The following is a 15,821-nucleotide window of genomic DNA, read 5'->3' on the forward strand; positions in this document are numbered from 1 at the left end:
TTGATTTACGTTCACAAACGGATATAAATAGAGATTGAAGAGTGCCTGCAATTCTAAAATTAATTGTTCTTTTAAAATTCTGCACTTAAAAAAAAATAATAATGCTCTCTTTTGTGATCAATAAGTAAATCCATTTATTCTGTAATATTCAATTCGAAGATTACATTTTTGTGCAGTGAATGCTTGGTGATAAATACATACATTGGCCTTATTTGATTTGAAACCATTTGAAATTAATCTAAAAATAAAATACCATTTCCCTGAGTAAAGTGCTTAAGTAAATTTTTATAATATATTTTGCATCAATATCAATCATATCAATGATGGTTTTTAACTGATGTGGATTTGAAAAAATATCATTCTAGTCCGTATAAATGTGTACTGTTTCGATACAAGATTTTTAATTGGAACATTTTAATTTTAAAACTTGTTAATTAAAAAATTTGTTTAGTATATTTTTAACTATGCGTTTAATAACTTTTTTATTTTTATCGTAAATTTTTTTTATTGTTTTTAATGAAATAATAAAATCGATTTATTTTGCTTAGCATATACATAGTATTATTTGAAAAATAACAAAATAAGCTCATATAAATTATATTGATGTATGTAGTCTTTCTATTCGAACTAATTTCTAAGGGTTGCACTATATCAAATCACACGACATTTCCATTTATAATTAATTTCCTGGCTAACATTACGATTTGAATGAAATAATGAATGCATTAAATAGTAAATAGGTGACCCAAAAGTTCAAGTCTGTGACAAAAAAAGTGGAAAAAAAAATTTGAACGCAAACGAAAATCACATCCTGCTGCCGGTAAATTCCGCGCCTTGCAATCTGTTTCACAAGCCGCCAACCGCGTGAGGTCATACGCGAGCAGTACGACCGAATGCATTGCATCTCTCTCCAATGTATCTGTGCATAATAGGTCTCAGCTGTGACGCGGAGAGAGACGCGGTGATTCCCGCAGACGGCGCTGCCTCGTTCTCCAGCGATAACTCTCAGGGCCGACCCTGCTCTGGCGCTCAGTCGACTATCGCCCGCTGTTGGAGAAAGAGAGGAAAGCACCGACCTGTCTGCCCGCCGCTTTCCAACACACCTGACATATAAAAAGACTTGCCGGCAGCTGTGTGTTCCTTGCTTACAGACGCAAGTGACTCACGATTCGATCGAAGCGCTTCTTGTGGACCTCATGAGTTATGGATTAACCATCAGCTGAATTGGCATTTTCCAATTAACGTCACAATGGTGAATTTAATGTGAGTACCACTTTTATTTTAACAAAAAAATATCATATTACCGGCTGAATGAAAACGTGTTCTTTGAGTTTTTATTTTTGTTACTGTGGTTTATTTTTTCCAAATTGTTATACATATTTTTTAATTGAAAGAAAATATCGATTTCGTGTGGGAAATTTTAAATTCCATATTTGGCAAAAAGGCACTACTACTGCAAAGATTTTGCTAATACTTCTGATATCACAATGACCCCCTCTGACGAAGTGATTAATTATAACTGTCACAGTTATGCATTTTACTTATTTGCTACTTTTAGTTTTTGAATGATTTTATCCATGCAATGCAATTTTGAATTCCTAATTTACATTGTGACAAAATGATCAATATTTTCTTCATAAATTGGATCCGACAGTAAATTTTAAATTATACAGGACTATTGAAAAAGGATCTTTTGGTCTTTGCTAAAAATAAGAAGACAAAATAAATTTCCACCCTTTTTTTAAATTTCTATTAATTCTGAAGGATTTTCTATTGAGTCTGATTGTAAATTTCAATTTAATTTAAATTTATTGGATTAATTTCAACGACCATTTCTTATTACATACATGTTGAAGCCAAGCAGCGGCTGGCATTTACAATCCTGCGGGCTGCTATTAAAATTCTAAGGGATAGCCCTGGATAATACATTCAGAGGCGTAAAAATCAAACAAAAAGGCATTCAAACGTCGAGAAGTGAATCAATTTACGTCACTTTGACGGTCGGTCTTATTTTTATTCCTGCAGTATTTCATTTCACTTCTCAGCCGACTGCACTTTCAAACACAAGAGTTTCATAAAAAAAAGCAGAGAGACATATCTATAGGGGAATGGTCTGTAATAAAGTCACCTGGCGCATTGAAATTTCTAAAAGGCCAGACTGCGCGCGAGTCATGACTGCGCCTTACGGCAGGTGTACATCGGCCTTGGTTTATATACTTGGTTTGTAAGTGATAAATGAAAATAATAATATTTCAAAATCATAGATTGTTGACACAAAAGAGGGTGAACAATATTAATTCAAAGAAGAATGATTAATGTTGCATTAAGTTTATTTCTCTTGTAAATTCGCTCATATTAATATTAAATTTAAAAGATGAAATTAACGTTCAGTTATCAATGCAAAAATGTATTTACCATTTTTGTGTTTACGAGATTCAGAATTTTAATATGGATCTAGTGGATTTATTAATGTTCAGATTAATTAACCGATGCAAAATAGATTACGAAAATCAAGCATAATTTTTTTACATACGTACGCACCTTAATGAATGTAAATATATTTTAAAGCATTGAATATATTCCATATATTAATTTTAATTTGTTAATCAATAATTGCGAGGGAAAAAATGGTAGCCAAAGCTCACTGCGGCGAATGGGGTCTTCTTGATCTTGGAAACTTTAGCAAAATTCTTGATAGTGGTGGTGCCGTCTTGTCCATTTTTCCTTTTTTTAGTAAATCGTTTTCTTTCAACAGTTGAATTGAGTTGAATGTAAACAATTTACTGTAACAATGTGGAAAAATAAACAACAGTAATAATAAATTTTTCTGAATCAGAGTACATATTATTTTCAATTATAATAATTTTCTAAATGTGCAGTTACTTTGGAGGCGTTTTGCAAGATTACAATTTATAAGAAATATGTCACGGATAGAATGAAATCAAGTTTAATGTGGCTTGCACACATACTGTACTCCCGGTGGGTGAAACCAAATCTGCCGATGTGAGTCATGCAACGCGGATTGAGTGACACCAACGCGCGCATCGCCAATTCTCTCACCTTTTACTGCGCGCACCTTCTCTCGCTCGCGAGCGAGAAAGAAAGTGGCACAAACGCTATATAGTGTTCTTTGAAAGGGTATAATTCTCTTACTTGCGTATACACATGCACAAAGCCGTGTTTTTCAATTAGCATTACTTTTTTGCTGGATGCGGATGCGTGGGAGAAAGATGTAGGTGCCTTTGCATGGATTCGGTTCTGCTTCATTTGCATGGGGAATTAGCATTGAAAAGTCGGGACTGCGAAAAAATTTACATACAATTAAGTTTTGCCAGCTTCAAAATAAATACATAAAATTCTGCATAATCGTGATGATGAAATTTGAGATTTGCAAATAAAACTATGATTAAATATTTATGAGAAACAATTTTACAATAAATAAATTTTATTTGCTACACAATATTTATAATCACTTTTAATTGAAAAATTCAGCATTTTGATATTTTATTTTTTATTTTAAATAATTTATTATAGCAATTACATTTTTTACACTCAATAATTAAATTTAAATTTAAATGATGGGTATAAGCAGAATAATATTTACTGATAAATACTAACAAAAAGGTTTTCATTTATATAAATATTTTGATCTCACCTCTGCCATTGCACGTGATTTTAAGATTGATTAACTTACAAGTACTTTTTGTCAGATACTTCCAATATCGTGATTAATTTATAGTAACGCACTGCGTATGTATCATTTAATGAAATAACGAATTAAATTATTGGAATAAGAGCCTGCAATTTACTAGTCTTATCTTTAAATTTCAACACAACATAGTCATGGTTTAATTAAAATTACAATCTCGTCAAGTTTAAGATAACAATTGCATCAAAAGGTGCAAAAAGGAACCTTTATTAAATGATGTATCCGTTCTCGCGCCGCTTTCTTACCCTTTTCTATCACCCGTGTTGTGACGCAAAGCGTTTCTCAGCATTATCTCACATACCCAAAACTTATACACCTCAGTATTAATTCTCTCCGCGGCGGCTGAGCAGCTGAATGGGAGGCCGGTGGGAGAGGAAACTAACTCATTTAATAAGCACGCAAGTGGCTTAGTGACCCCAAATCGGATGTGTGTAGTAATAAGGTAGGTTGTATAAGAAGAAGGTGCAAAGCGGGTCGAAGAGAGTTCTACTCATTTTTTCTGCTTCCTCTCGGCGCGCGGCGACGAGCACCGGTCCCGTTACTCGCACAAAGATGAATCCATTCGCGCGTCTATTAATGCGAAATAATAATGCATTTTCATTCGACACGCCGATTGATTGAGGAGATAGGAATATGGGTAGAGAGATATAGTAAAATAGGACATGGATAAATTAAAAAGTTTGTTTAGAACAATTCAATACATTTAAAAGGAATTTTCATTACGATATCAAATTAAAATAAATAAATTAAAATTAAAAATAAATAAAATAATTACGAAATTTATTTTTTCTTCAAGAATTGTCAAGAGGTATCATATTTTTTTATCCACTATTTTTTGTTGGAATAAAATTTTAACTCGTGACTCGTCTCTAGCCATGAAAACAATAAATTTTTATTACGCATTGTCATTAAGATAATTTTTTAGCGTAATAATATTTTATCTTTTCCGATAGAAGACGTTGCATATTTAGTAAAAGATTTCCTAGAGGAACTTATGTTCTCCAATGCGTGTCAACAAAACAGAAATTATCAATTTTTTGACTTAATAAAGAATTGCTTTTTTACAAATCATGAATTTTCGGCATGCATTCCCAGTTAAATCATTTAATTGCAAGATGAGGAAAACGATGAACAACTTATTATAATGGATGCTGGGAACGTCTCTACTTCATCTAGAAGCGTCTTTCTCATTCATCCTGTGAATCAAACTTAGGTCCTTGTAAAGCTGAAAATAAGTAAAAGGCGCCGCAGGCAGGAGAATAGAAGCGGACGAAAGAAAGTTTTCACAGTCTGGTGCTCACGCTCTTCCACTTTAGAACCGCAAAATCGGCGTGCGGGTCGTCCCAATCAAAATTTCAAATTTATAATTTCTTCGCAATATAAGTGAGTCAAAGCCGTTCCATGTATAGGAACGGAGAAATTCGCCCCAATTACCAAACTGACTCGAAAATCGCCGCGTTCAGGGAAAATAAATAAAAGAGTTGGAATTTTCTGTTTGATTTAACAAAACGGCCGTCGCGCGGTTGTGGGTCTTGTTTGCTTGTTTAATAACTCCTGCCGCGCATTTAATTTCTCTTCCAGCGAGCGGTGAGCTATTGAGAGGCGTGTGTTTATTCAAAATGTAAATGTTGGTTCAGGATTTTCCTCGTGCACATTCACGACGTCTTGCAATTCGAGCTGCTGCAGAGAGAGTTGCGTTTTTTAATCCTGAATTATTTTCAGCGTACATATTGTGGGAACTGAGAAAGCTGTTAATTTTCTTTTTTACCACAACCAAAGAGTCAAGTTGATTTAATACTTAAAAATATTTTTCAACCAAAAACAATTTTAAAATTGTTCCTATAAACGTTCCAATTATTTTTTAGACAGGCGAAATCAATCAAAATTGTGTAAATTATGCAAAAGATTTGAATGAGCAAATCGAATGAGTAAATCATTGAATTTTTACAAAAAAAATTTGCCACCTTAGGCCATCTGGTGCTAATATTGATTTTTTTTTTTATAAAATCACTGAATCAGAATGGAATGAAAAGGATCCGGAAACTGTAGGTCTTCAGTTCCTCCTGTTGTGTGATATTTTTTCATTCACTCGAAAAAGCTTTCAGTGATGTCGTGGGTGGCCAGGAAAGAAGACCCGGCGCGATTCAATGCTCTCTCCTCACCTTTGCTGAACAAACTCTCCAAGCCCGATTTTTTTCTTGCTATTTTCGCGAAAGGTGTAGGAGGCTCGGTTGGCTGGAACAAAACGCTCGATAAATCACTCTGTCGGGCACTTTTTTTTATTAAATTACGCCAGCGCTTGAGCAGCTTGAATGCTTCCTAGTTCATTTGCATCGCAAAGTTGCAATCGCGCGTTTAACGACCATTACCTCTGATGAAAGAAAGCGCTGCTCTTTTTGGGGAGAACGAGCGAGACGAAAAAAGAGAAGATTCTTTCCCACAGATGCACTAGGCACCATTGTTGCACCGCTCCTTTTTGGTGTAAAAAATATCTGCGCGACAGGACCCATTGTGTCTGCTGAATGAGCACTTGTTCTGAAAGTAGCAGCAAGTTAATTTTGTTCATCTCACTCTCGCTCACAAAAAAGTCAAGGAATGAGAACTTTAATTAAACAAATTTGTGTTTCACAGCGTGGTGATCATTAAAAGCTAATTGTGCGTTGTGTCTTCTTGCACCTCAAATTAGCTCAAGTAGCTCAATCAAGAGTAAAAGCAGTGGAAAGTTTTACAATTGATTAATTTACTTCAATTGCCATAACAACACAAAACAAAGAAAATCATTATAAAAACGCTATTAAAGTAAAATAAACTTTTTAACGGAACGGTTTTTATTTTAAATTTTAAACTCTATAAACATACCTGTAATGAATTATGAATTGATACAAAAGAAGATACAAAAAGAAATAAAAATATTCTATCAATATTATAATTATCTTGCATGATGCTAAATTATTGCTAATGATGGTTTTAACCGGTTTTAACAAATAATTCTATTGTTCCCTTCAACTGTTGGTTTTCTTAAAATACATTTTCTAAACAATTAGTGCAAATAAAGAACAAGAATAGTAATAAATAAAATATAATAATTAAAACACATTTTCAAAAATTCGGTTACAACATAAAACATTATACAGTTTCATAGTCCATAAATTATGTTTCTAATCCTTAACTTTTTTTCCTATTTTTAATTACAATATATATTTAATTCCAACAATCAAGAAGCACAAATAAAAAAATTCTTGGCTAATTTTAAGAGATAAACATCTTTTTTTGTGTGAATCCTTGTAGTCTGATTTTGTATAAATTATGTAATTAATAATTATTCTTTTCGTCATTTGTGACATTCATAAAATCACTGTCCGGCATTTAAAAATATTTTTAACAAAATTCCATATTTTCTAACTGCAGGCATTTAACAAATTTAATTTATTAAGCGTTACCAAACTAGACTGTTTATCTAACTACCTAGAAATGTACAATAAAGAAACATTGCGTTACAGTTTTACGATACCCTTAAAGTCGGTCGTTCCGAAACTAAACAATGCGGAGTGCAATACTCACTTCTCCATTCTGGTCTCGTGAGATATGATTATCGTCCAAGCAATTCATTTAGTGTTGCAGCACACAAACAGTAGAAAGTCGAGCGCCCCGGTGCATTTTTGTCTTATTATTTGCTTTGACTACTAATTAGATGAATCAACATGACTGACTGAGCTGCTTAATCATCGATCGCTGACGGTGAAAGAAATAAAGAAAGAACAATGCTCGGGGATTTTCATGCGCCATTCAATTTATTTATTTATTTTTATCAGTCCGAGATCTCGCCGAGATGTCCGGATAAAATCAAAACCACTGTCACTCACTCACCCAACGTAGCATGTGGGAAAGATTTCGTTTTTCTTTTCTTTTTTTATTGTTCACGTTTTGTTCCGTCTCTGTTATCACGCGGTGAAAATCAAAATGAGCCAACCGCGCGACGAACGAGTCAAGGCTAAGTCAGGACTAATTTATAGACTTTCTTTTCTAGGAAGTTAATTAGCGTCGAAAATAATGACATCATTCTCATCTCGAATGTTTCAGACGACACGAAAGACTGAAAATTTGGACGGCTGGAATTTTGCTTCTGGCGATCACTGCCGTCCGAGCACTGCAGCCTGAAGAATGCGCGGCTGAAAGCAGAAAAATTACCGTGAACCCAGATGCGGATGCCTTTATTGGTGAGTTTTAATTTAAATTTTTACATTGATGCTTTTTTGTAATAATATTAAAACAAAATTAAAATCTAGTTTACAATTTATTGTAATAAAAATTATAATATCAAATTTTATTTTCATACACATATTTTTTTAAGAATTCATATTTTTATCTAATATTTTAAAATTTTGACAGATTTTATCTTTTAAATAACCATATTTTTATGCTATGCAAACAAAAAATATTTAAATTAATATTATATTAGATTTTCTATCATGTAACTTTAAGGCAATGCCTATTTAGCAATGACTTTGTATTCGAGAGATTTTAGTTATTTTTAATTGTAATTGTATTACTATTATTATTATTATTATTAAAATCATGAAAACTTCCAAAATGTAAGTCACAATTTCAAGAATGAAGATGTGAATGCCTTTAATTAGTTAAATCGCTAAATACTATAAAATAATTATTTTAATTTGAGATTCATGCATGTTGATAATCATTTCATTCAAAAATAATAATAAATAAATAAATAAATAAATTGTTTCAAATATTGATTGTACATTTATTATTCGGCCAAATGATGTTGCAATGGAAAAAGTGAGCTTTGCAAGTGCCAGAGCACATTGCCCGCATATTGCTGGCGTAACTACTGACACAATGAGCGCATCCCCGTGTCGTTTCTAGAGAACAGTTACGCAGCTCTCTTGTGTGTCTCCGTGACTGAATGGCTTGATCATTTCATTTAAAAGCACGTGCTCGTCTTCGCCGGACAAGTCTTGACTGTTGATGTATAATTGTGCACTCCAACGCGACCACGGCCATTACAAGCGCATAACGAACGGTTCATGCATTAAATTAACAAAAACGCTTTGCCAACTATCAAAAGAGGAAAATTATTAGTAGACACGATTTTTCCTCTTGGCAAAATCATTGAATGACTTCATGCTTTCTGAGAATTGGTTTGAATTTAATTTTGGCCAGATTCATCATCAAAACTCTCCTTCCGTGAATTTAAAAACATCTTTTGTCTGTAGCAAACTTTTTTTTCTAGATCAAACAAAATCCCTGTCAATCCTCTTTTGTTCGATAAAAAATAATAAAAAAGGAGAAATTATTTTTGTGTGTCAAAATTCTACATAATTAAAATAAAATTGAGGACATCTCAAAATTTATTTTGTTTTCAAATTAATTATGTAACGAATTATCAATCAAAAATGCTTATTTTCTACCTTGTTAAAAGTCACTTATTAATCTGATCATCCATACTCTTTACTGCATAATTTTAATTTTTGATAAAAATGTGCAAAATTGTTATTTTTCGTCATTCAGTCAGAAATCAGTAAGATTTAAAAAAAGTTTTTGCTTGACTAGTCTGTTCACTGAATCATCCGTCCATGATTTAATATCAAGGCTACCTTTCAGAATTGTAAAAAATTGCTGAAAAATCCTCGCCTTCTCGTTCCCGTCGCTGATCAAGCGAAAAATAAAAATTGCACACTCTCTGTACTCCAAGTACCTGGTGGGTAACAGGTTGTTCGTTTACTTCTTCATGTTTTGGCCTTCAGACCCAGTCTGCTCCACATTTTTCAGCACACACGCCTTTTTTGTATTCCATTATTTCTGTCCGTTGTGTACCTCTGGTTCTGTCAAACAAGCAGTCCGGCGGCGGCGGAAGATCAGAAACAACAAAAACTCACGATTCGTCAGACGCGAAACAATGCCCGTGGTTTGTTTTTATTTCTTTCCTCCGGTCTATTATTTAACTGTTTATTTCTGTTACGCGCCGCCGTGTGATTTGTTGCGTAATTTCTTTCCAGGTTTGTGGAGTAAATAATGAACATCGGGAGGATGCGTGATTCGAACCTCACAATCAGGCGGTCAATTCGCATCGCATTAGATCAAAAAGTAGGAATTATTCCATCCGGTACAAATAATATAAATTCTCATTACGTGTAAGAAGCGGTGTTACGCACACGGAGAAATAGGATAAAAAATATAAATGAGCAGATCTCGAGAAGTGTGTCGGTCGGAGAATTTGTACCTACTTAAGTTGAGGTGAAGTTACGATGGATGTAAGGCTTGATAACTTGCTTCCTGTTTCGGATTACAAGCTGCGGGCGTCATTAAAAAGCATTTTTTAAGATGTGTTCCATCTACCTCGCCTCAAAATCAAAAGTGATATTAATTAAATGATTTTTTGTAAAAAGATAATTTTATAATTTAATTTTACATTAAATAATGAATTCACTTAGTCTAAGCAGAAACTTCTATGCGAAGAACCCATTATATGTTAATATTAATTTATTGTTCAAGGGCCTACATGAAAGAATTGGTGTTTATATATTGAAAAAAATTAGTTTTTTTTTCAAATTATTTATGAAAGAAAATTTTCTTAACATTGGTTTAATTAAATTATTGAAATTAAAAATAATTGATAAAATAAATAAAAATTTTAAATCACATTGTTTCAGAATTATTAATATTATATTAAAATAAAATGATATTAAATTTTTATGTAAAATAGTTTTATTATTGTAATTTTCATAAAATTAAAATAAATTTTCAAAGTAAACAATGTGATATGTTACAATTTGGAAAAACAAACAACAATACTAATCAAAGTATCTTAATATTCTGAACAATTTAATTATATTATGATGTCAACATGCTTGATTGCACAAGTGCGCATCATATTAAATTTCTAACTCCTTCAATTCTTACTAGTATAATCAGTCCTGCCAGTCCGATGTGACTTTAGACCCAGAAATTGAACGAATTTTTTTTTTTAGTTATAATCAATGCACGAGCCTACACTTGAAACAGATACAATCATTTAACTAACCAAGCGATAAAATTAGTGATCGTAAAACGTTTAGATCCAGTCCGAAAGTCGGTCGCTTGCTATTTTCTAAGTTTTATCACGCTATATCATTTGCATCCACGTGTTTCAGGTGTCGTACTGCCAATCAGGTCGCAAGGAACTGGACTCCTCGGGTGCGGTGCGCCGAGCCAGGACGGTGTGGAGCTTCTTGAAGCCTTAAAATGGGCCGGCCAAGTGATGAATCACGCGGAGGAGACGGAAGGAGAGCAGAGTTTCATCCCGGGAGTCAAGTTGGGTAAGAATTCAATTCCTCTTTGTTGGGGAAACTTTTATTCAATGAGCAATTAAACATTGCTAAATTTCATGCTCAATCGTCAGAGATTTAGTTACGCGCATTTGTGCATTTCCGTGCGTGAGAACCGGGTCATTTCACTAGACCACGCGGAAAGGACAGAACTATAGAGTGAGATATAAATATGTATTCCTCCGTCGTATTCGTGGGAGTGCCACAATTAAAAATTAAAACAAGTAATTATCCTCAATTATCTCACCCGTGGCGAGACCATTCAAATGAACTTCTTGTCTCACTTTGAATTTTGATGACGATTTCATTAAATTTTATTAATAGCCTATTGTACGGCTTAAAGAGAAGAGCCGATTTGTTTTTCGGAGCTTCTCTATATCAAAGCGTGGGAAGCGAATCTGAATTGTGCATCGCATTTGCATCTGAAAATATGGCAGAGAGGCAATTCAGGCGCTGCTCTCGCATAGACTTTAGTTTAGCCTACATAAGTGCTGGTTCACATGTGATGAGCCGCTTTTATCTCGGTCAATGAAGTGTGTGTGCTCTCTGCGCCGCTTCCCCACCCAGCCTTGCATTTGTAGCCGAGGAGAAAAAGAGACGATCCCACAGCCGGCCACAGAGGCTGGACGCTTTGTGGCTCATCTTGTGAGCCACATAACTTCCTTTTCAAAGAATACCCGCCGGCTAAGTGGTCGGCAGAGGGAATGAATCGTCCAAGATTCCATTGCATTTTGCTCAAGAAAGCAACCATAACGTCTCAAAGCAAAGTTGAAAAAAATTGTTCAATAAAAAAAATCCCGTAATTTGTAAATATCATGGTATCTTTTAATTGTCATATTAAATAATAAAATGGCAGACAGATTAAATTTTAATATTTATTATGTTTTGTTGTTTTGCTTGTTGAGGAAAATTTAAATTTATTTTATACCATTGATACATATTTTGTCTTTTATTATAATTTGGCTATAATTATATAATGAAACTGATCAAAGAAACATAGCAATTATAAGCTGTAACTGCAAGATTGATATTTTTTGTAAGAATAAGAAGCGATCTATTTTTAGTTAAACAACCTACACACATATGAAAAATATACATTTTCTAAATTACAGAAAAATATCTTAAACATTTTTTATATGTATAATATAAATATTATATACCAATAATTGAACTAAAATAATATTTTATATTTAAATAACTTTATAATGTTAAACGTTGTTTAAAACTTTAAATTATTAAAAAAATACAATTATAATAAATAATATAATAATTGTATGTATACATATATTTAATTTAATAAACGACAACATTCATTTGAGCAACTGAGACACGCATAAACGACTCAAAAACTTAATTTTTTAAATCTGCTGAGCAGATCATTTGAAAAGATTGTTCATAGGAAAAGCAGATTTTAACTTTAAAACTGGCAGAACATCGCCGACCTTAAAAAATTAGAACATTTTTTGTTTATTATGGCATTAGTATGAAAAAAAAAAATGAAATTGCATTATTTTTTCCTGCAGGTTTCCAAGTGTGGGACACTTGTGGACACTCGGCCTCACTTCCTTACGCGTTGTCCGAGTTGCTCCCTGTGCTGCGTGACGGCCCTGCTTTCTGCTCACGTTCGCTGGTTGAACCGCAGCTCGGCAATGAAACGTCAGCGGCGCCTCTCTTTGTTGGTCTCGTCGACGGCGCTGGTGCGACCAGAGACCCCGACATCAGGGCTGTTCTCGCCGACAACAATGTGCCCGCCCTGGTGTTGCAACCCGACACCCTTGTGGCCGCTGAGGATCGCGCCAAGGTAAGAATTTTCTACAAACACGCATTTCTAGTTCAGATTATTTTTATTTACTTTGCTATTTTTTTTTTTTAAGTAAAGTGGCCATCAATAACCTTTAAAAACATACTGGATTCATTTTTCAATCAAATCCAATCTCTATTGTTAACTTGCAATTATTACTCTTCGATAATAGCTATTACAGGATTATTTTTTACGAAATATATTAACTTTTCAAGAAAATCTCAAAAAGAGAAAATCGTTAGGAACTATTTTATTAATATTGTTACAATGTTTATAAAATAGTTCCTAAAAATTTTCTCTTAGTAGTTTACGATTGTATTGTGTTGTTTAATTAATTTCTCTCCCAAAAATCGTTTTACTTCATTACTTTACATGAGTTAGATAGTTTCCAATTAGAAAACATTCATTAATTTCAATAAATAATTTTTCATTTTATTTTATTTGAAAAAAAGCAATTTTGTTTTGATAGAATTTTCAGTAATTTTAAATAGTTATCATCTTAATTAATTTCAATTTCAGGCCCTCATATCCATGGCTGTAGAGCTGCAGTGGCGTCAAGTGGCATTCATCTTCGGCGATGACGACTATGGCACCCGCATGTATCGCTCGGCCGTCCGTCTGGCCGCCGACAGTGACCTCTGCGTCGTGGCCGCCGAACGCCTCAACGACTTGGATCATCGCTCGGCCGCCTCCGCCCTGATGACGGTCCAGGCGGCCGCGGCTGCCGCCTCTGCCACGGCTCGCGGCAGCAACGTCACAGGAGTGTTGGTCATGGCGAGGAGGACACACTTCATGCCCCTTCTGGACGCCGTTCGCCACCTCGAAAGTCCCCACCTTCAGTGGCTATTCTCCGACTTGCTGGCAGAGCAGGACGTGTCGAAAGGACTGACCTCCGAAAAGTTCTACTCGCTGACTTTGGCGCCACCAACAATGCCCCGGTTTGAGAAATTCTGGGCAAGCCAAATCCAAAACGCGACGGCCAGCAGCGAAAATTTTGTCCAGCTCTTTGAAATGCAGAAACGGGGCTGCAGACTGAGTGGATGGACCGGTCCGAAGGTGGAAGGCCTTCCTATCTGCGGAGATGACATCGAGTTGGACGCCCCTGACTCTTTAGGAGCGGCCCTTCGAGGAAGAAACTCCGCCGCCGCCTTGCACGTGGTCTACACTTTGGCGCACGCCCTGAAATCTGCCTGGACTGAAACGTGCCAAGAGCCTGGCGTTTGTCCCGAGTTGAGGTCAATTGACAGGCAGCAGTTCAACGCCAGACACCTGGCTGCGGTTGAAGTGGACTATTCGGTGCCCCAAGGAAGGATGGTTGGGCTGCCGAAGACCAGATTAGGTGACCCTAGTGAGATGTCAGCTTCTAGTTTGACTTTGATGAAGTACCAGAGAGGAAAAGATGCACGGAAATTACGAAAAGTATGTATAAAAAAATGAAATTAAAAGGTAACAAAATAAAAATTTTAATTTTTGGTTTACCTAAAAAACTTTGATTTTATAAGGTTTAATAATATTACTTTTTTAATTTATCTAATATTACCGTTTGTTATTTACGTTGAAAATGTTTTTTTTATCATTATTATTCTTAAAAAAAGCTGCATAATTAAATTTGAATAATGGTAGTGTTTTTAAAGTTTAATATTTTTTATAAATAAAAATATATTTAATAAATTTCCCTTACACTAAATGATTCTAATGTAAATTAATTCTTTGAACTGTAAGTGGTTCTCCAAATTAATTAACTGTTGATTGAAAAAAAAAACATTTATGCTATGAGGCAAATCTTACTAAATAATAATACCTTGTATATATTTTTAAATAACTTCAATTATAGAATCAATATAATAATTATAATAACATCAAAATATAATTGTTTACAGTTGTTTGAATACACTTTCGGTGGCCCTGAAGCTCCAAACCCTGATCGCGGCCACAGAAGCGCCTTCAACAGGGTCGACTTCTGCTCCGAGCCCGACGACCCAACCCAATGCCCTCGGTGCCTTCGTCTTCGCGAGGCCCGAACCCGCGACAGAACGGCCCCCCGATCCCTGAACCCCTCAAATCGCCCCCCTGCACACCACACGATTTCCTCACCCCAACATGTCTATATCGCCGGCATCTTTTCCGTTCACCAGGCACCCTTTCCAGGTGCACCCTTGCTGGGCGAGTGTGGCGCCCTGGAGGTCAAATCGGCGCGTCAGGTCGAGGCCTTCACCTGGGCCCTGAAACGCGTCAATGAAAAATATCTGAGCCCTGTCAATATCAAATTAGGGGCTGTTTTGCTCGACGCTTGCCACAGCTCAGGTCGCGCCCTCGCCCTTCCGGCCACCCTGCTGGGCGAAGGAGCCGAACCGATTCTAGCTGCTGTAAACGCCCTGCATGAAAATGAGGCTCATCTGGCGTCGTCCGTTTTCAGGGCAATGAACATCACCTCAATTTCCACCGATGCATTCAAAAGCGGACACGATGCATTTGAAATGCAAATTCGTCCTTCAGCTGAAATTTATGGATCTGCCTTGAAGGAGACTCTGAAGGAACTGGAATGGGATTACGTCAGTGTGGTCAGGTCGGCTGACAACAAAGGTGCGGAGGCTGCAGTGAAAATTCTGAGAGAGGCGTCCGTCTGCATTGCTACGGAGGAGATTTTAACAAGCGAGTCAAACTTTATTGAGACGGTGGCTAAACTTGTTTTGATGAGAAGAAACGGCGCCAAAGGTGTGATTTTGTGGGTGAAACCTGAGGATGCGATGAAGATCATCAAGGAAGTTGGCAAATCGGGCGAGACTAAGAAAGAAAATGAGCTTTTCTGGATGGTTGTCGACGAGCACAGCAATCCTGAATTGCAGAAAACGATCTTGGAAACTTCTGGATCAGCATTTATTTTCAGGTGAGCTCCTTATTCTTTATATTCAAGAAGTATCACATTTTTTAATTATTTATGAATTGTGACTAAATTATTTGCAAACATATGAGATAAATTATTTCT

The 15,821-nt window shown here is 35.3% G+C and overlaps 1 protein-coding gene and 1 long non-coding RNA gene across 4 annotated transcripts in view; one reads left to right on the top strand and one right to left on the bottom strand.

Annotated features, from left to right (window-relative positions):
• The window catches only part of LOC132205474 (uncharacterized), a 39,819-nt gene that overhangs the window by 15,921 nt on the left and 8,077 nt on the right, over window positions 1-15,821 (top strand). For all 3 annotated transcript variants that reach the window (XM_059634532.1, XM_059634530.1, XM_059634531.1), the window contains exons 2-7: window positions 933-1,263; window positions 7,790-7,926; window positions 10,861-11,025; window positions 12,558-12,835; window positions 13,355-14,254; window positions 14,716-15,722. In XM_059634532.1, the coding sequence (XP_059490515.1) occupies window positions 1,250-1,263; window positions 7,790-7,926; window positions 10,861-11,025; window positions 12,558-12,835; window positions 13,355-14,254; window positions 14,716-15,722 (2,501 nt within the window). In that variant the 5' untranslated portion in view covers window positions 933-1,249. The remainder of the gene's footprint in view (window positions 1-932; window positions 1,264-7,789; window positions 7,927-10,860; window positions 11,026-12,557; window positions 12,836-13,354; window positions 14,255-14,715; window positions 15,723-15,821) is intronic.
• Window positions 4,681-7,397, bottom strand: LOC132205236 (uncharacterized). Its single transcript, XR_009442680.1, has 3 exons — window positions 7,271-7,397; window positions 6,079-6,244; window positions 4,681-5,944 (listed from the first exon to the last, which is right to left on the bottom strand). It is a non-coding gene; the product is annotated as an uncharacterized LOC132205236 (long non-coding RNA).

The sequence above is a fragment of the Neocloeon triangulifer genome, unplaced genomic scaffold (assembly GCF_031216515.1).
Source record: "Neocloeon triangulifer isolate White Clay Creek 2 clone unplaced genomic scaffold, ASM3121651v1 ptg000002l, whole genome shotgun sequence".
Classification (NCBI taxonomy): Eukaryota; Metazoa; Arthropoda; class Insecta; order Ephemeroptera; family Baetidae; genus Neocloeon; species Neocloeon triangulifer.